Source organism: Rhinolophus hipposideros (genome assembly GCF_964194185.1).
Source record: "Rhinolophus hipposideros genome assembly, chromosome: 13".
Classification (NCBI taxonomy): domain Eukaryota; kingdom Metazoa; phylum Chordata; class Mammalia; order Chiroptera; family Rhinolophidae; genus Rhinolophus; species Rhinolophus hipposideros.
Window position 1 is genome coordinate 17,699,225 of NC_138059.1, and position 24,484 is coordinate 17,723,708.

Here is a 24,484-nt window from a genome sequence, read left to right on the forward strand (position 1 = left end):
AAATTATTCTCTTAAAGACTTGAGATGTGTATTTCAAACTGTGTTATATAAGTCAGCATGATTTTCAGAAAATATGTGCCGCATCACCACTCCACATAAAACAACTTCTTGGTGCTTATGTAAATCTTACATGAGACTAATAGCAGCAAAGGGCTATTAGTTCTAGTAATTGTGATCAAAGTTTCTGTTTTAATTAATGTTTATATAATCTATGTAGAGACCGCTATCTAAAATTACATAAGACAAACTGCAATACCGCTTAGGGCTAATTAACGGAATGATGTTGGATAAATCGCGTCTCACTTTCCTAATAAGTGTAATGGGAGTTAACACAGTTCATGGTTTACAAGATTGGGAATGGGGATTAATCAAAAAATTAGAAGTGAAAGCATTTTTACGCATGAGACCTTATGTAAATGTGATCTATAATGCTATTATGATCAGTTGCCTAATGGAAACTGACCAAACATAAAGTAGAAAACATTTTTAAAAGTCTACTTTCTTCTTACAAGACTACAGGGAAGACGCAAGCGCACGATGCGCATGCGCAGGGAACTGTGGGGGGCGGGGGAAGGAGGTGAGGCTGGAAAAAGATGGGAGGCGGGGCCCTACGCCAGCTCTTTCTCCCAGCTCCGCCCCTCGAACGCCAGACTGCGCATGACGTCACGAAGAGCTTGTACTTCCGCTTCCGATTACTCACGTTTCTCTCTCTTCCTGTCCGGCTGGAAAGATGGCGTCCCGCAAGGAAGGCACCGGCTCTGCTCCCACCTCTTCCAGCTCCACTGCCGGCGCGGCAGGGAAGGGCAAAAGCAAAGGCGGGTCCGGAGATTCGGCCGTGAAGCAAGTGCAGATAGATGGCTTGGTGAGTGGGGTTCCGTCTCCGCCCGGCCCACGTGGGAGCATAGTTCCCAGCCCCGTCCCGCCAGAAGCGCTTCCCGGCAGCTTCTCCTCTGGGCTTGGGGAGGCTGGGCCAGAGTTGTCCGCTGAAACCCTCTTTCTTCATCTTCACTTTTGATCGGGAGACGCCACAGCCTTCTCTGCCGTCTGACGGGGGAATAGAGGGAACAAGGCGAGGGGTGTGTGTGTGTGTGACAGATTCTTGGGGTCTTCTTTTGTGATGCTTGGGAGAGGGGAGTTGGAGAAAGTCTTCTCTGGAAGACAAGTAGGTGAGGGAACCGTCGAGAAGCACCTAGGACTCCAGGGCTTTTGCGAGGGGAGAGTAAGGGAAACTAAAGCCTCCCTGCTGGGGCATGACATCTGTAACTCCCCAAGGGGACATTTACTTCGTAGTCACGTTTGAGCCTATCCTTCAGCGCTTTACCTGAAACAGCAGAATTGGAATACACATCTGTTATGTTGGCTTCTTCTCTCCCCACCTGTGAATGTTGGAGTGCCTCAGGATTTGGGTAGAAGCCTCCTTCTTTCTGGTCTCTGCTTGACATAACTGTAACCAACTGTAGTTAAAAGCACACGTCGGGGGCCACACTGCTTGGGTTGGAGTCCCACCTCTAATTAGCCGAGTGCCATTGGGCAAGTTCATCCCTTTATGCCTCATTTTCCTCATCTGAGTTGTCTGGAGGATGAAAATTGGCTGAATGTGTCAATAACTAGCACGATGTCTGGGACATAGTAAGTTTCCACGTCCTCTTAGCTGCTGCTGTTATTTGTAGTAGTTATAGTAGTAGACCCTCTTTAAGGACCCTTCTTGTGGCTTTCCGTGTTTATATTCTGAATTTATATTCCTGACCACATTTGGTTGTTGAATGCCACTCTGGAATCCCCAACTGCCTGCTTGACATCATTGGTTGGCTATCTTATAGGCTCCTCAAATTTAACATGTCCAAAATAGAACTATTGACTTCTCCCCCTCCTTCGTCGCTCCCCTTCATTGGTCCTACCTCAGTCTCTACCATCTTAATAAATAGAACTACCATCTACCCATTTGAATAAGTCAGAAAACCTAGGCATTAACCTACATGTATTCTTTTTTTTTTTTTTTTACCCTCAACATCCAGTCTCTCAGCAGATCCTTGTGGTTCCACCTTCAGAATACATCCAATTCGTCTGCTTCTCATCTGTGTGCCACCAACCATATCCACTTAAAAAATAAAATACAGACTTCTTACCAGTCTTCAAGGTCCTGCTACTCTGGTCTCTTTCTGCAAACTCACCTCACACTTTCTAGGCTCCAGTCACAATGACCTTTCAGTTCTTTGTTTTCTCTGCCTGAAATAGTCTCTCAAATATTCCTTCCTTCTTGGTGGCTTCTTTTGATGCTTTAGGTCTCAGCTTAAATAACACCATCTCAAGAAAGGCTTTGCCTAACAGCCTTGTTAGAAGTAGCCTCCTCCCCTCACTCTCCATCACGCCACCCTGTATTTCTTTCATAGCATTGTCCACTGCCTGTAATTGTCCTGTGTGTCTCCCCCACCAGATTGACAGCGCTGAGGGCAGGCAGAGACTATGCTTTTGTTACCTGTAATTCCCAATACTGGACCTGTTCACTGACATAGATAGGATAAATGAATGAATAAAACATCACATTTTATTTTTGTACTGCTATTAGTTTATGTCCTGATACTTGTCTTTTATAGATTATTTTAATGGTACCTTGGATTGTTGTCTTAGCCCGCTTCAGTCCATCCTTCATACTTTTATTAAAACATTGACTTAATGCGAAAGTTCACATCTTACTACTTTCCTTCCTGAAATGTTTGCAGTGATTTTGCATTGAGTTCAATGCATTGAACTCAAGGACATTGAGTTGTCCTCCCTTTTGTGTTTTGGTTTATTTCCTAGTTTTTCCAGGCTTCCTAGGAACTGTGCATTCTAGCCACACAGAACTATTTGGTATACCTGATGTTTAACCTCATTTGTTCCTGGCACCTTGATAATGGCCAAGACCAATTTTTCTTGTATTCTTGAACCTTTCCTACCTTTGGTCTTGTTTCATCATTTCCTCTATCTTTAATATTACCTTTCCCTTGTCAGGACTTTTCCTATATTAAAATGTGCAACTCTGCCTCTTTACTTGCACTCTATTCCATCCTTAATCCCCACTTTTTTTGAAGTCAGTGGTTACAAATCGTCTATATTGGTCGTCTTCCATTGTTTCTTTAATTCACTGCTATTAGAATCTGCCACCACCAGTTTCCTGACTTAGTTTTTGAAAAGATCATTCATAACATTAGCAAAGTGTAAAAAAAAAAAAAGTCAAACTATATTATACATGCAAAATAGTGTCTATAATACATAATTCAAATAATCACAATATATCCAATCACCTGCCATTTAGTTTGAGAAATAGAACATTACAAATATCTTTGAAGCCCCTTCCCCTGTTTCATCCTTTCCTCCCATCCTTTCTCCCCACCCTATTACTATTCTGTGCTTTGTTTCAGTGATTTCTTGGTTTTCTTTATAGCTTTACCAATGTATTCCTAAACAACTTGTCTAGGTTTGCCTGTTCATATTAATAAATATGAATGAAATTATAGTATGTTCTCCTGTGTCTTGAGTAGTAATATGTATACATATACAGTAGTACTTAGGTTTTCAAACATCTCTGTTGACGAACATTTCGGTTTACGAACGCCGTAAACTCGGAAATAAATGCTTCGGTTTTCGAACACGCCTCAGAAGTTGAACATGTTACACAGCTTCCGCTGAGTGCAAGATCCCAAGGCCTAGCTGTCGGCTGTTTTCGAACATTTCAGAACTCAAACTGTCTTCCGGAATACCGATGTACCACTGTATTGCACCGTGGTTGAGATTAGTCCATTTTAGAGTGAGTAGTTGTAATTTATTTTCATTACGATAATAGCATTTCATTGTATGAATATGTGTAATTTTCTTCATCTGACTTATGGACAATTACATGGCTGTTTTCCTTGTGTGAAATTGTATCTCACAATCTGTAAATAGTCCATTCTATTAGACTTGTCAGTGTGTCTTATGCACCCTGTACAGAGTCAGTGCCCAGTATATCCTTATAGAATAGAGGAATAGTCAAATGGTCTCATCGTTCCTAGACAAGATCAACCGAATTCTTCCTGTTGAACCTTTCATGTGAAGCCCGCTTTGTTCCCTGAAACCAGTTTGACTCTTACCTTTCTTATTATACTTTTGATACTCAAAGTATGGTCCGTGGACCAGTAAGACGAGCAGAGTTGGCCTCCCTTGGTATCTTGTTAGAACTGTGGAAATACAGTGTCTCAGAATTTCAGGCGCCTCTCCCAACCTGCTGTATCAGATGATTTATAGCATATCATGTTAAGAAGTACAGCTCTGCTCCACATTGATCTCTTCCTTTCTCTGAACTTTTTATGATGACGTTTTGTATTGTTCATCTTGGCCTGTGCGTATATACTGTGAATTAACACTACTGTTTATGTAGTTTTTCTCACTAAGATGATCTGAAAGCTAAAGTGTAAAACATTTGTGCCTTCCAAAGTGCCAGTGCTTAAAACCCATTGTCATCAAAATCTACTACTTTTTAAATTTTCTTTTCCCTTTGTGTAAGAAAGTTACCTCATTGTTTACAATTGTTAGCTACCTGATTTCTCCTTTATTCGAAGTAAGGTAGAGAGTGCTATTAATAAATGAAAAGGTCAGAGCTACATACACTTTTTTGTTATTCAGGTGTCAGCTCAGATGTCACCTCACAGGTACCTTCCGACTGATCTAAAGTGGCCCCATCAGTTCACTGACCCTTATATCATCTTGTTGGGCTCTTGATACTGTCTGAAATTCTCTTCTTGTTGCTTGTTTGTGTTCTCACACTTAAATATCTACTTCCCGAGAGGACCAATATCAGGTTTGTTCACTTCAATATTTGCAAGTGCCTAGAACAGGGACCGACACATGGAAAGCACTCATACTGTGAATGAATTATTATAATACCGTCCTGTGGTACAGAAATTTTCTTGAAAAGGAATCATGAGGAAACAGGGTTAGTAAAATGCTTTGTAGAAATTTATATAGTCTGTTGGTGAGAAAGGCGCACAGGAGTGAGGCTAGAAGACCAGTTAGATTCATAAACTTGCTCACATTTCTTCATCTTTTTTTCTATTTGTAGAAAAATCACTAGTGTTAATTGAACATCTACTATTGAGAAGACCCTGTGCAGGACAGTTTGGTTAGATTATGTCTGGTCCTCACACCAGCTTTGAGGGTAGATTTATCTCTGCCCTGAGATAAATATCTCTTGCCTGGTGGTTATTTAGATGTAGTTATGAGAAAATGTTGGTGGAAGTGCTTTGTGAACTGAAAAGAATATTCAGATTTGTAAAGTGCTTATACTAGGCCATAACATGTATGACTATATATATTTTTTTGTGACACAATATTAAGTTAAGAGACTAGATAATAGTTTGTTAAAGTCTATGGAATGGAAGCTCTTGTCTGAAATCCTAGTTTCAAGTGGAATATAGTTTGGCCTTTTATTTTAATGTTTTAATAAAAAAGTTGTATGACTCTTGCTTGTCTTCTTTCATTTTTCTGACTTCTTTGGAGAATCTGTTGCTTCACATGTGTGAATCGTTCAGCCAGATAACTTTAGATTCAAGCATGCAAAACTTTAACATTTCAGTCATTTTAATTATAAATCTTCCTGAAGTGTGTTTATTACATCAATTTCTCCCTCTTTAGTCAGAGAATATTGAACACAACTTAACCATGTTTTGATGACTTAGTATTATTAAGAACATAATTTATTGCCTCATGCTGGACAAGAGTCTTTAGAATACCTTAGTATTTATGCCTGTTTATTTGTATTATAAAGGTCCCCTGTCTTTGAATTTTAGGTTCTTTGAGTGTAATTTATCTTTGTATCAAGTTGACTGCCTTTTATTTTTGTTGTGGTCAAATTTATCTGTCTTTTCCCCCCTTGATTTCCAGCTTTACATTTGGTATGAATGAGAAACCATATAAGCAATCTTGTTAGCATTATTTATAGCATGAGACTAAGTAGACTCTGAATGAAGATTAAATTAAGTGTGCAGTCTGACATTTTAACCATTTAGTTATATTTTGTTGCTTTGGCAAGTAAGGTGTTATTGCTTAAATGATAGCTTTCTAAAGTAGATAAAAACATTTGACATACATTACTGTATTTTAGGAGCTCCAGAAACCGATAAAACCACGATTGGCCAGATTATACAACATGATTCACTCACTCATAGAAACTGAACAGCTTTTCAAGGACATAAAGCGAATATATGCTAGAGCTTGAGCTCAGATTGTATCTTGCCATTCTCAATTCATTCTGCTTTCTATTATTGTAAGGACTTGATACATTGTTCCTAAACATAAGGACTTTATACATACAAGCTGCTTTATACATTGTAATGACTCATTGTAATGGCTCTTATTATTTGTCAGGTGCTGTTTGAAGTACTTTATATATATTACAGCACTGAAGCCATATGATAACTCTTTGATGTAGGAACCAGTATTATCCCCACTTTACAAATGAGGAAACTCAGGTGACTATAGATTATGTGACCTGATGAATGTCAGGCTAGGGGGAAATAGTAGTAAAGATGTTCACAAAATAATCCAGTGCTCCTTCCTCAAGCATCTGGAAGTGTGATTCCCAAAATTTAGGACTCTTCTAGATTTATAACTTTGAAATATATGAGAATGTATCAGAACCTTTGTGTTTAATAATTTGTCATATTCTAGGAGAATATTTATAATGAAAAGAGGTCAATTTAGTAAATACTCTCAAGCTTGGAAAAAGGCAACCTTTAGCTTGTGGGTCACACAGATTAAGATACTGGGGAATCAACATTGAAGAAAATAGGATGTATATTAAGGAAAGTTAGGAAAAGCGTTAGTAGGTATTCCTATGTAACAAAAAGCACTATTTATAGTTTTACCTGCTGCCTTCACGACGTACACCTACGTCCATCTGACTTTCCATCTCAGGGTGCATCCACAATTTGGATAACCCTGCACATATTCTGGGCATTGTTCCATTTCCTTAAGGTCAGAGGGTTTATTTGCTTTTTAAAAAAATTTTTCTGGCAGTGCGTCCTGTGTTTACAGCATACACAGTGATGACAAGCTGTATTAATGTTTCTTGTAGCTTCTTGGTATAACTTAAGGAGTCCAGCATACATGGTATTTCTCATGGAGGAGATGATTTAATAAACCAATTAGCATCTCTGGGCTTTAGTTTCTTCTGGTTTAATACGAGGATGATGCATGGCCTTATTATTGTAATAAATAGCAGCTTAATCTTTATAATTTCTTAATGATGTTTAAACATTGTTGATAACAGTTTTAGTAGTTGGTATGGATTTTGATATTTTCTGTTAGTTACAGTGGAGTTTCAAACTGCTTGACCAAGTAAATGGAATATAGTAAACAATTTTAACTTTAGTTGTCGCAGTATATCTGGCCTGGAGGAAACGGTATATGTTACTCCTCAAATGCCTATTCTGACATTAAACAGTGGTTACACAGTAAGTGTAGAATAAACTACTTACTGTTTGTTACCTTTTGCTTTCTTGTCACTTGCTTTCTACTAGTTCCTATAATTGTAAATTCTGATCTTCTGCTCAATACCGAGTGTTTCATGAGTTTGGCTGAGCAGCTACAGGTATTTTAAGTCTTGGCAGCATTTTCCTGGACTTTTAGGTCAGTCCTAGCCCCGGCGTTGGGGGAGAAAAGCCTCTGAAGAGTGTTAGGCTTTGGAGAGGGATTTTGCCAGTTATTTTTTGTGGTCAGATTGTCTCACTTTTGTTTTATCATCTCTTAGTTTCTCAGTTGAAAGCTTCTAATTTCAGCAGTCAAGAAAACTTAGTTGCATTTGCTTTTCTTTTGGAAATTCGTTTATAATTTTGTTTTTGTAAAATGTCATTTAAAATATAATACTTGGATATTTCATTTGGCAATGTATGACAAAATATACTTAAACTCAAAATAACTTTATTTTTCCCTGTAAGCCACTATTTTTAGAAGATCATTTTATAAAATGGTTGTATCCTGTAAAGATTAGATTTAATAGCAAAGTACAGTGTAATTTACATATCCATCTATTTGATGGTAAACTATTGTTTCATCAAAACTGAAAGGGCTGAAATGGAGACTGGTGTATGCCAGAGTAGTATTCTGTGTTTTTGTTGATATTGGTACCACGCCCAAGCATACAAGAAAAAAACCGATACAGCAAAATAGTGGTAACTCAGTATTAACTTAGACAAAATGTAAAACTCCTTACCCTTCAAGTCTGAATATCATCTGTATTTTGGCATAAAACTTTGTAAGATTTCATTTTCGCCCAGATAGTCACAGACGTCCATTGTATCCTGATACTTAATAGATTCCCCCCAGCACCTTTTATACCTTCTGTCTCTGTCCCCAATTAGTTTCACTTAATGTAAGTAAGCAAATGTCTATGTATAGGACAGTAGTATTATGCTAAAATACGATTTTAAAAAAAACAAAATACATTTAAGAAAAGTTTGGTGAAGTCACACAAAGAAACCCACAAGGAAAATTAGTTTATAAACTCATAACCTGAGGGCGGGTAGCACCATTAATTTTTTGGGCTCTGCTTTGGTAGTGTTTTTCCTCCAGTTAGTAAATACCTACAGTTGAAGTGAATCGGTTAAAGGTTATGCACGTTCTTAAGCTTTTTAAGCATGTTGCCGAATTGCTCTCCAGAATAGTTGTGTCGTACAGTTTACTTTGCCACCGACCGAGTGGTGTGGTGCTTCTTGGCACCATTGCCAACTAAAGTTAGGATTTTAAAAAACCCTAGTCTTTATTTTTAAAATTAAGTGTGTGTGTTAGTATGCTTGTTACAGCAATTCAGTAAACATTTCCTCTCCCCTAGTAATACACCATCTGCCCAGGAGACCCAGGCTTTTGGTATCATCTTGGATTGTTGGGTTTCTCTTGGATTTGCTTAAGATCACTTACTTAGTTTTTGAGTTTACAACTGTTGTCTGAACTATTCATTTCTTGCTCTCCTTTCTGAACTGTTCATTTCTTGCTCTCCTTTCTGAACTATTGGGCAAGCCTCATGCGACTGACTGGTATTACAGATTCCATTTTGTACATGACCATCACACACGGTGTTGCTGAGCAAATCATCTTAAATGACAGCTGTAGTCCCAGAATGCAAAAACCCTTTGAAAAATCCCTGGTACACAAAATAAAGTCAAACTTTATAGCCTGACTTTTAAGATCTTTACTTTTTGGTTTTAGCCTCCAAATGAAGGCTTGTAGGTACTGTTTACAAGTTTGATTTAAGGGTAGCCTTTAAAACAGTTAAAACCACAAATTTTTCCTTTTGGACAGAAGAAAACCCATGTTTTACATTTTGTGCAGAAATGCATAATCTTCAGTTTTGTTCCTAAGGCCGTTTCTAGGGAGGGGAAGAATTTCTCCCCACCCTGCTTTAGTTCGTACAGCTAGACTAATAATAAAACAATAACATCGACACAAGACTAGATCAACAGGAGAAGAAACAATTTAATATGTGTGCACGAAAGAATGTCAGTATGATGCTTGGAGCATACTCTGAGGCTTAAACGATTGAACGAGGAACCTTTTAATACTATTTAGACAAAGAAACAATAATTGTGAAGAATTGACAGGATAAAAACGTGCTCGTTAGAAAGATATCTATTTAAGGTTGGGGTATTCATTAGTGGGGAATCTAAACGTGGCTTGGGCTTGGGGAGTAAATTAATAAAATGTTATATAAGCTTTTTGGCTCTGAATCTTAGCCTTTGTGATAAGGGTCTCTCTCGGCCCTCCTGGAGTAGGGAGGGCACCTTTCACAGGGGAGGTTTATTTTCTACACTCAAAGTGACAGGAAGGGTCAGGATGCCTTCCTGGCATGGGCTGCATGTCAAGTAACCTTAATTCAAAGTAATCCATATGCCATTGTGGCATATTTTGGGGTGGCCTGTCTCAGACCCCACAGCCTCTTTGGGTGAGAGATGGTGAGGGATCAATCACCTTCTCCTGGAATTAGTGTAGTGTACTTTTTATACTGGGACAACTGAAGCCCTTTTAATTTATTAAACCTATTTACTTAAACACAACCATTACACTGGGTGCACATGGTACACAGATCAAAAGGCAAAAAAGAAATAAGTGGTGAAAAGAAACTCTCACTTTCATCTCTGCCTTCAACCACCCTCTTCCCAGAGGCTATCACGGTGACTCTTCTTTGACTGTTTCTTTCTGGATCTATTTTAGCAAGCGCTGCCTCCTGTTCAGAAAGCAGAGACAAACCTTAATTGAAGCACCTAAAATCATCTAAAGGCTTTGTATTTATATAGTGGTCCATGCTCCAGAATTTAATCAACGTAATGTGTTAGGAAGTAGACATCTCATAATAGTTTTGAAATATTTTGGTTTTGTATGAGAGAGGAAATGAATTTTGTCCCAGCTAGGCCTTTTTTATCACTCATTTTACATTAGAAAAATTACCTTTGAGCTACACGTGGGAAAATTTGCAAATTGTTTATATGTGTTGAGTTGGTAAAGTAAAAACTTAATGTTATAAATTAAAAATTGTTATCAGTTAACATTTAATTGTAATTATACGTTTGTGCTTTTTATTACATCATTGTACTTTCTCATGACTAATTTTTTATGAGAGCAGTGCTATTCTGTTGAATTTCTTGAGGCGATATTGCCCTTCTTCCCCTTTTTCCAACAATTAGTTGATTTGACCTTAAAACCGTGGACAGTGAGCGTTAGATCCAAGAGAATAAGAATGAAATACACTCTTTCAACTGAAATATTATAACAGTGATATTGATTAAGTGTATTGGAGCATTGTAACTAATCCCATATGTGTCAGGAGCAAAATACCTTTTCTCCCCCCTATTGAAGTTAAATTTCTTTCACATCAAAACTTAACAGCAATGATTTAAATCCTATGTATTATTTGACTCAGCCAGTTATGAAATGGAACCCCTATCCCACTTGAGCCATAAAATGTGTTAAATTTAAGAGTAATGCTGCTTTCTGGTATTTGAATTTACATTTTGGCAATAACTACCTTCTTTGTTCAGTGTTAGAAGAAATGATCTAGGCTTAACCAAATAAGAAAACTGCCAAGTTCACAGATCAGTCATTGAAAGATGCCAGAATTAAATGAAAGTCTAGATATTGACTTTACAGAACATGCTAAGGGGAGATTCTGTGGCATTACAGTTTCTTTGAGACTAAAATTCTTCTACAGTAATAGCTGTTCTTTGACGGTGATTGATGTGAGAAATTCAGGCTGTGGACCTTACCTCCCAGAATCTACAAAACTGGAATAAAGCCTGCTAGGAATCATGAATCCTGCCTGGCCTCTTCCCCCACTGGCCGGCAACTGGCATCGTCTGGGCTTTGCCTTTTTATCTTACACTAGAAGAAACTCTTGGAGTGGATCTAGTCTTTATTTTTATCAAGGATAATGATGTTTTTAAGGCAGCTTGCATACATATATACGTACAAACACACAAATACACAAATATTTTGAATAAATCAGTTTAACCTCACTTTTGACTTTTTAATACAGATTTTAAAAATCTTGTCCTGAAACAAGATTTTGTATTGGTTGTTTATAGTATAAATGGCTCTAGGTCCAGATGACTGATAAGTTGTAACAAAAATGTAAGTTTGCTGCTGTCAGGTAGTTGATTTTTAATAAGTCATATTTACATCTTACTAGACTGAAAAACACCTACCTCTGAGCAATAGATGCTGAACATTCTGGGGAGACAAGTCTCGGTGCCATGAGGGTACCTGGCATATTCTAGTCACACATGAAATACTGGACAGATGGATGAGTGAATGAGATTAGGTGAAATGTTGGTGTAGTAATAGTCGTAACAGTAGCTAACGTTTACTGAGGACTGAATAGGAGGATTTAACAGGCACTGCATTGCGCGCTAGGTACTGTGGGTAGATTCCTTTTTAATGCAGCCATGCCAAGACGTAGGTACTGACTGATTTATGTCCACAGGAGATACCGTGGATGAGGCTGGTTAGATAAGGTAACTTGCCTACGGCCACAGAGCTGCACTCAAACTTTCTTTTAGATTTTAGTGCCCCGCCTCTCAGCAACTAGGCTGTATGATTTTTCTGTTGGTACAGACCAGAGATTCACATTTGTGTATGTACTCATAATAATTAATTTTACATTTCTACTGGTTACCTCTCTCACTGGAACATTATTTGTTTCACAGAGAAGGAAAGACTAGTTCTAGACTGTGTTCTAGACAACCAATGGAAAACAGCAAATCAAGGTTTGAGTTAGGCTCATGCACTGGCTAAATTATTCACTATTTTACCTTTTACGGAGCTTGCAATTCAAAGTGGGATCCTGCTGCTGAAACAAGTTTGTTTTTACCCCTTTAAAAATACAATGTTCAGAATGGAATCACCACACGGTAGCGGTCTGCCCCAGCCTAGTGGTATGCCTCTCCTGTCCTGTAGAAGCATTAGGGGTGGCGGAGGAAACGGGGGCTGGAGAGCCACACAGTTTGGCTCTCACATCGATTGAGATAATGTTGTATTTTGAAAGACTGTCTTTCAAATGTATTGTCTTTCAGTGACATGTTAAGTCACTGAACATGTTAAGTCACATGTTAAGAAGTGTTTGGTTATAACAGCTGAATGTTCAACTTCTGGAGTTGGAGAGAACTGTCTACCTTCTTAGTGTTACAGGTTCTTTAGACCTGTGCTACCCAAAGTGTTACAGGTTCTTTAGACCTGTGCTACCCAAAGTCTGGTTCCTGCACTGTTTACTGGTCTGCCGGAGAGAAGCACAGGGTGGAGAGTGAGTGTTTAAAGACTTGGGTATTGCCGTGATAGCCAAGCGTGGGATCTCTGGGCTTGTATTTTCTGTGCCTTTAAAATTTTTTTCACTTTTCGAGTAAGTAGTTTTTATTCTTTTGTTAAGATACTGGTCTGTAATGGACTGGAGGAAAATGAATTCTTCACCACTGATAGCTTGAGAAGCACTGTTGTAAAAGATTTTCATAGACCTGTTTTAGCTAATAACATTTTCCTATAACCAGAGTCTTGTAATATTTAATAGAACTGTATCTAAAATAGTATTGTCGTCACTAAATACCACTAAATTTACTTTTTAATTTTAATGGTACAACATTTTAGTAATTTCAACGTTTCTTTATCTGTGAGCTAGTAAAGTTGCAGGTTGCAACCTGCGAGCATTCTCTATGAACTCAGTTTTCTAAAGGAGGGTGAAAAATGATAGATGGTATAGTTCTGCAATTTAAACTGCTTTGTCCCTGATCGTTTTAACGGGGCTTTCAATGGATCCTTTTTATGTGTATTACAGGGACAGGGGGAAGCTTGCTGCTTTTCCTGGTGAAGATTTATTGCCATCAGTTTGCACAAAGTTTGAATTGATATTTTGCTGATTTGTAATTGGCTTAGGTTAGGCTTCTCTTAACCAGCTCTCTCTGCTTGTTGAAAACCACTCTATGTATCCAGAAGTTAACCTCTTTTACCTTGATGGTGTGTACATATGCAAGTTTTCTGGCAGTTTGTATATGCCTGTGCAGTGACACTTGTGAATAGAGTTGAAGAGTAACCGTATCAACAAGAGATGAGAATTTAACGTCAGCAGGTGCTCAGGTTTATAGTGTGTGGATTTTTTTCCTTTTTCTCCTTTCAAAGCCACTTATTCAGCCCCTACATACGTATTTTTAACATATCCAAAAGAAGAGGCTAAAATCGAGATATATCCACATTACTCTGTTAACTCAGTAGCAATGTCAAGAAAATGAAATTACATTAGTTTGTTCTTTGTGAAATTCCATGCAATAAATTGCAGTGATTGCTGTATTTTAAAATCTTTTCTCTTAAAAATTTCTTGATTAGATATTTTTGAATTAAAAACAAGTACATGCTTACTGTAACAGATTCCATAAGAGAATTTTCATGAAAGAATCTTTGCAACAAAGATTCATAAAAGAAAATGTATGTCCTTCCACACCATTCTTGTGCATACAAACATAAAAGTGTAACTAACTACATGTATATAATAGGTTTTCATTACTATTACTTTTTAAAGCTCTTTCTAACCCTTTGTCCTGGGCCGCTTTGGAAATCTGATGAATGCCTCAGACCTTTTCTCCCTCCCCTAGGAAAATGTCCTTCAGTACATAGACATAAAATATTGCTTATGATTTTAGGAGGTTCTTCGATCTCTTCAAGTTTGTCTGTGGCCTTCAGGTTTGAATATTTGCCATTAGTACTCCTACACTTTGAGAGGTACGCTTGTTAAAGTAGAACTTGAGGAAATGTGGGTTTTGTTTTGTTTTTTTTTTAACTGTCTTTTATGGCAGGGGATGGTTAAACATTTATCCATTTTCTGGTGAATTAATTTTACATAACAGATTTTTCTAGGTACCTGAAATTATCTATTAATTATGTGATTAATCTCATTAAATTCTGAAATACTTAAAAATAACAGAAAAATTCTAAATGTTACACTTCTTTGACTTCTAAAACAATCCAGTTTAATTTATTTTTGATTACCTAGGCCTGTTAAAAACTTGAGTTACTATAAACTTGAATTTATGTATAGATGTATAAAATATATGTTACACATAATGCAGGGATATAGTGGTGGTTCTTAACCTAGTTCCTCATAGCATTTCGAGGGATCTTTGAACTCTGAAATTGAGAGTAAAATTGGGAGTGGGTGCACACATGAATTGTTTCTTTATCAGACAGACTTTAAAATGTGCATAGTTTTTTAAAGTTAAAGTATGAATGTATATACAATAAAATCTACCCATTTTCATTGTACAGTCTGATGAGCTTTAGTAGTTGTAAACAATTGTATAATTGCCATCACAGCAAGATGTAAAATAAAATAGTTGCCTCATCCTAAAGACAGTAGGTGCCCTTCTTCAGTCAGTATCCTCCCCCTCGTCTTGGTCCCAGGCGACCGCTTCGCAGAATTAGTACCTAGCATTTTCTAGAATGAGTACATAGCATTTTGTTTGACTTTGTTTACTTAATATAATGTTTCAGCGATTCCTCCTTATTGTTCTATTGGCATTTTGTTCCTTTTTATTGCTGAGTAGTAGTCCATAGAGTGGATATACTATAATTTCGTCATCCATCTACATTTGTGGACCTTTGGGTTGCTTTCAGTTTTGGGCTTATGAATAATGCTACTATGAAGATTAGTGAATATATTTTTGTGCGGATATATTTTCATTTCTCTTGGGTTAATTCCTAGGAATAGGAATTTGGGTCTCGCAGTAAGTTTATATTTCACTACAAGATACTGCAGCTATTATTTTCTACCTTTTTTTGTTGTTGTTGTTTTTAGAGCCCACTGGCCCATGTGGGAATTGAACCGGCCGCCTTCGGAGTTAGGAGCATGGAGCTCTAACCGCTTGAGCCACTGGGCCGGCCCTATTTTCTACCTTTTCACCAACAATTTTATAGCGCTCTAGTGTTTTTGGAAAGGTGTCAGTTTCTACTTACTGACTCAGACAGTTTCAAGATCCCCTGACCCAGCACAGAGACTGGGTTGTATCCCAGCTCCTAGCTCTTGGGAGTTATATCTGGGTCCCAACGTTCTTTGCCCACCTCTGCATTCACTCACAGGGTTAATGCTTGGGTTGTGAGTTTCCTCTTCTAGCGTGGTTGGCTCTTTAAACGTTTTAGAAATGCGATTTATTCAACATTTCCACGTGTACACAAGAGTAGAAGGAGAGAAGGTATTTCAAAATGGCGTATTGCAAGGCCTGAGAGAATCTGAACACGAAAAATGGGAGGAAACACCCTGCCCGTCCGTCCCCCATATGCCTGTGTATGAAGCCCAGACCAAAGCAGTTATGTCTTGAGTTTCAGAGGTTGGGTTCAGGCATCAGGATTTTTTTCATTTTTTAAAATTCTGATGGCTCTACTATGTAGCCAGGGTAAGACTCCTCTTCTTCATTTGTTTAAAAAAAGTTCCCCAGCTCATTTTGATAAGCCAAGAACAAATGATATAGAACTCCTGAGTAAGTGGTATCATTTGTGACACTTGTAAACAAAATATAATATTCCAACATGTTTTTGTTGGAGAGCTATTCAGTTTTCCATGTATCTGTTTTTAAAACTAAGAACAGAGAGTCTGACATCAATGAATAGGATTAATTAAAACTATATCAGCACTGTTTTATGGACAGAGGCATAAGGTTGATTGGAGGGAGAAAAAAATGAAAGAGCATGACTGAAACAGGACTTCTGTGGTGGAACATTCCCATCTTGTGGCTTGTGAGAATAGTGCTGGTAAGGATTCAAGGCTGTATTACACTCTTGCAACTCATGGCGGTTTCCTGTTGATGCTACCTCTAGGGATTAGGGCACAAAAAGTTTGGCCTCCAGCACCATTCCCTTATGTTTTTTTGTTGCCTTGACCTGTAACTCTACACTGAACTTCTACTCCATGCCCTGAAGCCCTGCTTCTGCAGCCTAGATACAGGGATTTCCTTCCTCGAGAGCTGTTAGCACTGCCTTCTCCTTGTTAATTACAAACACCTATGGAAAACCTACAGTTACTCAGTTATTTTGAAGTAATTAAAAGTATGTTGGAGTCAGAAGTCAAATCTCACCTCCCTGATTTAATAATTCTGTGTCAAATTATGTTTCCTCATCTATCAATAAATGGGAAAATTGTATTACTGACGTCATAGACTGGTTTTGAGGATTAAAAGAGTCGTTGCATGTAAGACACTTAGTGGAGTGCTTGATGTATCATAAGCGATGGGTAAATGTTTACCATTCGTTACTTCAGGAAATATATTTTGAGTACGGTTATTTTATGTGCCAGTCCTTGTGTTAGGTGTTGAAGATGTGATGAGTAAAACGTCCCTTTATTTTTATAAGAATATTTAAGAGGGAAGACTGAGCAGAATGTTGATTCTGTGTCAAATATAAAGACTGGTAATCTATGGAATGATTTTTATGTATACAGTAAATTCCGGGTTATTTTGTTATTTCCATAGAATAACAAAAGCCTTGTATACCAATTAGTTACTGCTGCTCAGGATTTTCCTTTTGACATCTACTCTCTAGTTTGTAATGCAATTCCACTACGTTATTGTTTGAACAAAAGAATTGAGATTTTAGCGTGTATGTAGGAAATAGGAAGGCCGTAAAATGTCAACATGAAGAATGAGTCAGCTAGTTTTGATAAAAATGGTTTTTTCCTGAATGCTTTATTTCATCAGATTATATTAAAATGGCAAGATCATAAATATTAGAGTTGGAAATTATTTTAGTGATCACCAGGCCTTTCCTGAAGGGTTTCTATTTTGGACAGACATGAATGCTGGAGAGAATTCATCCTTAAAATGGAAATCTTCTTTTCTGAAGCTATCAACCTATGGTCCTTAGTTTGCCTTTCAAAGTAAGACACATCCTCTAGTGCCTCAGTATTTGGAAAGTGCTTTTTGTGATTGTTCGTACCAGAGAAATTTTAATTCATTGAACTGGTCTTTATCACAGGGTTTTAAGCTCCCTCTCTTATAATTACCCCTTTCTGTGTATGCTTATTCATATTGATTGACTTTAGCAGGTAGTTAAAACACTGTGCTTTTACTCTCTCTCAGTTGCGTACTGTTACTGGGAAATTTTCTCTTTGGTCATCGTGGAGAACTGAATATAACAAGTCAGTGGTGCTGCAGAGTGAGGCCATTGCTTACTTGGAGTGCCATACTTCGGTGGGTGCTGTGAAAAGTTGCCTTGACTCTGGGCAGGCGTATCAAGCTGCTGTGCTCTCAGGTTTCATTGCCCCCGCCCCTAATCCCTTTGCAATTCATTTTTCTTAGAGTTGAGGCAGTGTTTCAATAGAAAATATTTTTAAACTGTGATATAAATAGATAAATATTTAAATATAATAATTTTTTTCTCATTCCTATTTTCTTTATAAAAGGAATCAAGGTTATCTTGGCTTGGCTGCTTTGTGAAACTCGGCTGTGGTCGTTAGTAGTTCTTTTTGCACACATAGGAACCGCTGTTTAGAAATCAGTTCTAGAATTTGTCTGAAGATCTGCATTAAGCTCATATGTTTTCTAACATCTCTCATTTACTTTGATTTCAACAGTGGTTCGGTGATTTCATTAACAGGGCTAAATATCCAGGAACGCAGACAACCTAGACAAGTTAGTCGATAGAGAGATGTGTTTCTAGTGTCTTCTAGTTTTGTTTATCCCTTCTTTCTCATTCATGTTTCTTATATTTTTTCTTTCTTTCTTCCCCCCCCCCCCCCGTTCAAGCCGTTGTTCTCATTCTAGTTGTGTAAGACACAGCTCCCTGGCCCGTGTTGGTATTATGAGCCTTGTGCTTCCCCCGGTCCCTGGCCGCTCATGGCAGCCCACGCTGTCCTCCGGTCTGGCTGCTCATGGCAGCCCAGCTCCAGGTGGAGCCATTGTTCACAATCTTAGCTGTAGAGAGCACAGCTCACTGGCCCATGTGGGAATCGAACTGGCAACGTAGGTGTTAGGAGCACTGCACTCCAACCACCTGAGCCACTAGGCCGCCCTCTTCTATTTTAAGTGTGAGAAGAATTGTCCTTGTTAGAGAGGTACGTTGAGTAGGAGTTAAGTAGTTCTCCCTTATTTTTATTAACAAAATCAATAATGTTGATCATTTATTATGTGGCAGACCCTGTGCGAAGTATTTACTATTCATTATCTCATTTTCAGTAGTGTCAGTAATGCTATAAAACAGCTCCATTTTGCAAATTAGATATCTAAGATTTAGGAAGCGTCGGTAGCTTTTCCAAGGTCATAGCCAGTAGGTGCTGGTAGATGCTGGAACTCATACCCATACCCGCGGGACTGTTAAACCTCATTTTGTACCTTTCAAGAAGTGGATTACCGGAGTAAAATCTTTTTGGGTCGATTCAACCCACAGTCTTTGCTTCACATCTATTACTAACCCATTGCTTTCATTATTGAGTTACTGATACGAAAATCATATTGTTATTAAAGCTAAAGTATGCGTGCAAATTTTGGAGTTTGACTTGGTTTAAATCTTCGTTCTACCACTTAACTTGGATGTTTGACCTTTAGCCATTTGTTTAATTTCTCTCGACTTCAATTTTCTTACCTGTAAAATGAGTATAGTAATGCCGTTCTTCTCAAGTAATGGTGAGAATTACATGATTCAGTAACATATGTAAAATAATAAGAATATTGCCTGGCACATAATGTTCAATAATTATAACCTGTTGTCACTAACTGTTTATTGATAATTAATTTTTATCAATAGTGTATTTGTTTAGAACAAAACAGTTATCAGTAATACACTAATTATTTTGTTGTTAGATTTATTTTTCCCCTCTGAAAACTTTTCATTATATTTTGGCCCATGTTGCCCTTTAGTTTTCAGGCCATGAGCTTATGCTAGATACTACTAACTACTGATGAATGCTATGTGCCCAGCACTATTCAAAGCATTTTGCTTATATTAAACTCACGTTGTAGGGATTATTGAGAACTGTTACTGCGAACTTTTAAATTGATTGCCTGTTTAACCTGCAGTGTTACCTCTTTATCTTTATGGAAATATTAAAGGATAGAGTAACATAAGAATTGGTTCTTTGGTGTATGCATTAGAGGTTCTTTGGTGTATGCTTCTGGTTGAGGAAAGTTAGGTAGTGCTGGAGACTTGGTTCTCTGTGTTCCCTTACCAACCAGATCCTTCTTGGGTACATGTTCCTATTTTTGTCTCCTTTGATGAACGAGATGCTCCGTTAAGGAACCATCGTGAGATGTTGAGAACTTGTAGGGAACAGTTCTGCTTGCAGGCATTCAGATAATTGAGGTCTTTATTTCTGTGTCTTGTTGATGGTTCCGTCATCTGTGTCAGGAGATTATCTCCTTGTAACAGAGGTTAACAGGGTCGCTGCCTCTATAATAACCTCAGGTTGAGGTGACACATTTGATTTGACCGAAGGGGCTCCTTGACCTGAGGGCATGAGTGTTGTATGTGTGTGTCTTTCAACTCCAGGAGTTTCAGACGTGCATTTAGACTGTGTGAGCTGTATTACCTGGGTAAGGGTAAAGGAAATGATTTGTAAGAAATTTGATTACTTCTGCTATATAATTTTGTGGTTTTACAAACCCGTTAGGATGGTTTATTTATTTTTTTCCTCGAAATTAAGGAAATGTAAGTTACAAGAATGATGTTTAAGCTTGCTTCTGTGTAAGCTCACATCTGATTTTTTTTTTTTAGGTGGTATTAAAGATAATCAAACATTATCAAGAAGAAGGACAGGGAACCGAGGTGGTTCAGGGAGTGCTGTTGGGCCTCGTTGTAGAAGATCGGCTGGAAATTACCAACTGCTTCCCTTTCCCGCAGCACACGGAAGACGATGCCGACTTTGACGAAGGTAAGGCTGCTCTTCTCGGGTGTGTCTCTGCACACAGACGGTGGTTAACCCATCCTCACTGTCCCATTGGATTGTTGGTGCAGTTCTCACCATACCGCCTGATCATCTGTTACTGGGAATCGACCTCGTTAGCCTCGTTCACGTGATGTCTGAGTGTCTTGAAAAATTTATACCAATTCTCTGCAAGGAACATGTATCTCAGAAACCTCATTCGTTTGGCCTTTATTCAGAGTTTGTGATTCTGATGTTGGTAATTTGGATAGGCGCTGTACCTCTGTTAACTTTCCCATTATGAGATCAGCCTGCCAAATAAATTACATTATGAAGGACAGGAATCATCAATTGTGTGTCCAACATCCATTTCCTGCTATGGTATTTCACTTAGTGTTTATGAAGAGATGAATTGAGCTATCTACTTCAGAAAGAAGACTCTTAAGCATTTCAGAAACATTTTATTTTTGTGCCACAGGTGTAATGACTTTGTTAGCAAAGGATAATAGTTAAAAACTCACCAAAGGCTAAGGTCAGTATCCTAAAAGATGAAAACAAAATCTGGTTGAAAATAATTTCTCACTTGTCTGAACTCTCAGGGTTTATATTGTGGTGTAAACATATAACATAAAATTGACTACCTTAAGCATTTTTAAGTATAGAGTAGTCTTAACTGTATTCAGGTTGTTGTGCAACGGATTTCTAGAATTTTTTGTTTTGTAAAAACTGAAACTATGTCCATTGACCAACTTCTCTCCTTACCCCCACTCCCAGCTGCTGGCAACCACCATTCTACGTTCTGTTTCTGAGAGTTTGACGACTTTAGGTACTTCGTGTATGTGGAATCATGTGGCATTTGCCTTTTTTGAGACTGGCTTATTTCACTTAGGTTAATTGTCCTCAAGGTTCATCCATGTTGTGTGTGACAAGATTTCTGTCTTTTAAAGGTTAAATATTCTGTTGTGTGCATATGCCACATTTTCTTTATCCATTTATCCATTGATGGATATTTTAGATTGTTTCTACCTCTTTGCTATGGTGAATAATGATGCAAATATCTCTTCAAGAACGTATTTTCAGTTCTCTTGGATATATATCCAGAAGTGGGATTTGCTAGATTATATGGTAATTCCGTATTTAATATTTTGAGGAACCTCCATACAGTTTTCCATAGTGGCTGCACCAGTTTACATTCCCATCAACAGTATACAAGGGTTCTACTTTCTCCACATTCTAACCAACACTTGTTATTTTCTGGGTTTTTGATAGTGGCCCTTCTAAGGTGATATCTCATTGTGGTTTTCATTTGCATTTCCCTGATAGATAGTGATGTTGAGCATCTTTTCATATGCTAGTTGGCTATTTGTATGACTTTGTAGAAATGTCTATTCAAGCCCTTTGCTCATTTGTTAGGATTTTTTGTTGTTTAGCTGAATGAGTTCTTTATATATTGTGGATATCAATCCTTTGTCATATGTATGGTTTGTAAATATTTTCTACCATTTCTTAGGTTGCTTTTTCACTTTGTTTCCTTTGCCGCACAAAATCTTCTTAATTTGATGTAATCCAGCTTGTCTATTTTAGGTTTTGGTGTAATATCCAAGAAATCATTGTCAAGACCCATGTCATGAAGCTTCTTCCTTATATTTTCTTCTAAGAATTTTATGCCAGTACCATACTGTTTTAATTACTGTTGCTTTGTAATATGTTTTGAAATCAAGCGTGAGGCTTCCAGCTTTGTTTTTCTTTTTCAAGATTTTTTTTGGCTATTTAGGGTCTTTTGAGGTTTCCATATAATTTTAGGATTTTTTGTTTGTTTGTTTTGTTTTTCTATTTCCACAGAAAATGTTATTGGTATTTTAATAGGGATTGAATCTGTAGATCACTTTGGGTAGTATGGACATTTTTAACAATATTAAATCTCCTAATCCTTGAACACGGGATATCTTTCTATTCATTTGTGTCCTGTTTACTTTATTTCAGCAGTGTTTTGTAGTTGTCAGTGTACAAGTGTTTCGCCTCCTTAAATTCATTCTTAAATGTTTGTTTTGATGCTATTATAATTGAGATTTCTAAAAAATTATTTTAGTCATTCATTGTTTATATAACTTCTAATTGGTCACTTTTAATTTGGATAAAATGTTACTAACTCATTCGACTCCACATCCTCATAGTACCTTGAACATATAATAGACACAAAGTGTACTCTTGCTAGGTCAGTACCTTGATACTGCAGTTTGGTCCAAAATCATTTTTTCACTAAAGGTACTTAAGGGTTTTGAATGTTGAAAAGCTTTTGTGTAGTATGTATCTTTTTTTTCTTTTAAACTTACCAAGCTCTCCCTGTGTCATCTGAGCTGCAATGTTTCACCTGAATTATTGTAATACTGCAGGTTTAAGGTTGGGATTTCTCTGCAGTCCATTCTGGCAATATTAGGATATCTCTGTTTCTCTATTCACCAGCATATCTGGAGATGCTTAATTGTATTTCAGTAATAACTACTTTAGAGCTGGAAGACAAAAGGATTGTCAGCATAATTTTTTTGGTTTACAAGTGAGGAATCTGAGAGGTTCGTTCCAAGTGACTTACTCAGTGGCACGGTGGGACGTAGAATCCATTCCAGGACAGATTTTATTGTCACACAGTTTTCTCAGGTAATTACTTTTGTTTTAAAAAATTCTCAGTTTAGAATATGAGCAAGAAATCCGTTCAATGCCATAGGGTAGATGAACCAAACAAATATTACTACTTTTATATCTTGATCATTGGAAGCTAACTTCTCTTATGGACTTGAGGTAATTGACCCACATACTGTTTCATTAACGTACTGTAAGAAACTTATTAAAAAATGTTTTAACAACACTGAGATAAGGAGAAATGCTATTCTAATCTAGCATTTTAATCTAGCATTTTAATCTAGCATTAAATAATAAAATGCTGGACATTGTGTACTATATGTACACTGCCCATCATCAGTTATTACTCGGCACCATTGAAGGTTTTATCAGTCCTGTTTTCCAGATTAGGAAACTGGTGCTCAGAAAGGCAAATGACTTGTCCAAAATCATTTAGCTGGGGATTGGGAGAAGAGGGATTGAAATCTGTGGCTGCCAGGTTCCACAGGCCGTGGTTTTCCCACTCTGTGGTGTTGCTTTCAGACACTTAGTGAAGGGAAAGCCAGTGATTAAAGGCTGGTAAGTGGAGAGCATCGTTATTCTGTATCTGAAATCTGCTTTTTGGGTAAAACAATGAAAATTTTTTTCTTTAGCTTAGCTTTAGAAGTTAGTAGGATTTGTCATTGTCCTTATACATGTGAAAAATCCAAGACAACACTCCGTATTTCTTCATTGCCTTATGTAGTAGTCTTGAATTTTAGGTTCTCTCACCTACAATCCATTTATTTATCTGAATGGGCATTAGTATTGGTATCAAACCTAGATAAAAGCTAAATTTTCCTACTGTATGGGAATATGGTAGAATCGAATAGTTTCACATTTCGATTAAGTCATGTGAAAGGCCCATTGTTTTGCTTACTGCTTTTCTGTTATATCATACCTGCTAAAACTAGTATTTATTCAGGGAAGGATTTTTGTTGTTGAGCAAGCATGTTTATTTTTTTCATTGATTCTTTCTGCCTTCCTGTGAGAGAAGCACGTACATTAGCTCCATTTTACAGGTGAGGAAACTGAGGCTCAGGGAGGTGACAACCTTCTCAAGGCTTTGCAAACTCCAAATGGCCCAGCCTCTGACATCAGGGAGGGATCTTTTCTTCTGTCTTCCCTGCTAATGGAAGTAAAATACCAAATATTTTATAATCTTAGTGATTACGTATTTTGAGTTGCGTAGTTTTGTTTTTTGTTTTTAAAAGTAAAAAACTTTATTTAATTTTTATTTTGGTTTTGGTACCTCATGTAAAGTAGAGATTTTAAATCTGTGGGCCAAAAGTAAAATGTTTAAATTAGGGGCTGGCAAACTAGGATCGGTGGACCTGTTTTTGCATGTAAGGTTTTGTTGGAACACTGTCATGCCCATTCATTTATGTAATTTCTGTGGCTGCTTTCCTGGTCCACTGGCATTAGTTGAGTAGTTTTGACAGA

General features: G+C 37.5%; 1 protein-coding gene across 1 annotated transcript in view; it reads left to right on the forward strand.

Annotated features, from left to right (window-relative positions):
* Positions 1-694: 694 nt before the first annotated feature.
* The window catches only part of EIF3H (eukaryotic translation initiation factor 3 subunit H), a 92,590-nt gene continuing 68,800 nt past the window's right edge, over positions 695-24,484 (forward strand). The window contains exons 1-2 of the mRNA XM_081070950.1: positions 695-862; positions 20,239-20,395. Coding sequence (XP_080927076.1) covers positions 731-862; positions 20,239-20,395 — 289 coding nt within the window. The 5' untranslated portion in view covers positions 695-730. The remainder of the gene's footprint in view (positions 863-20,238; positions 20,396-24,484) is intronic.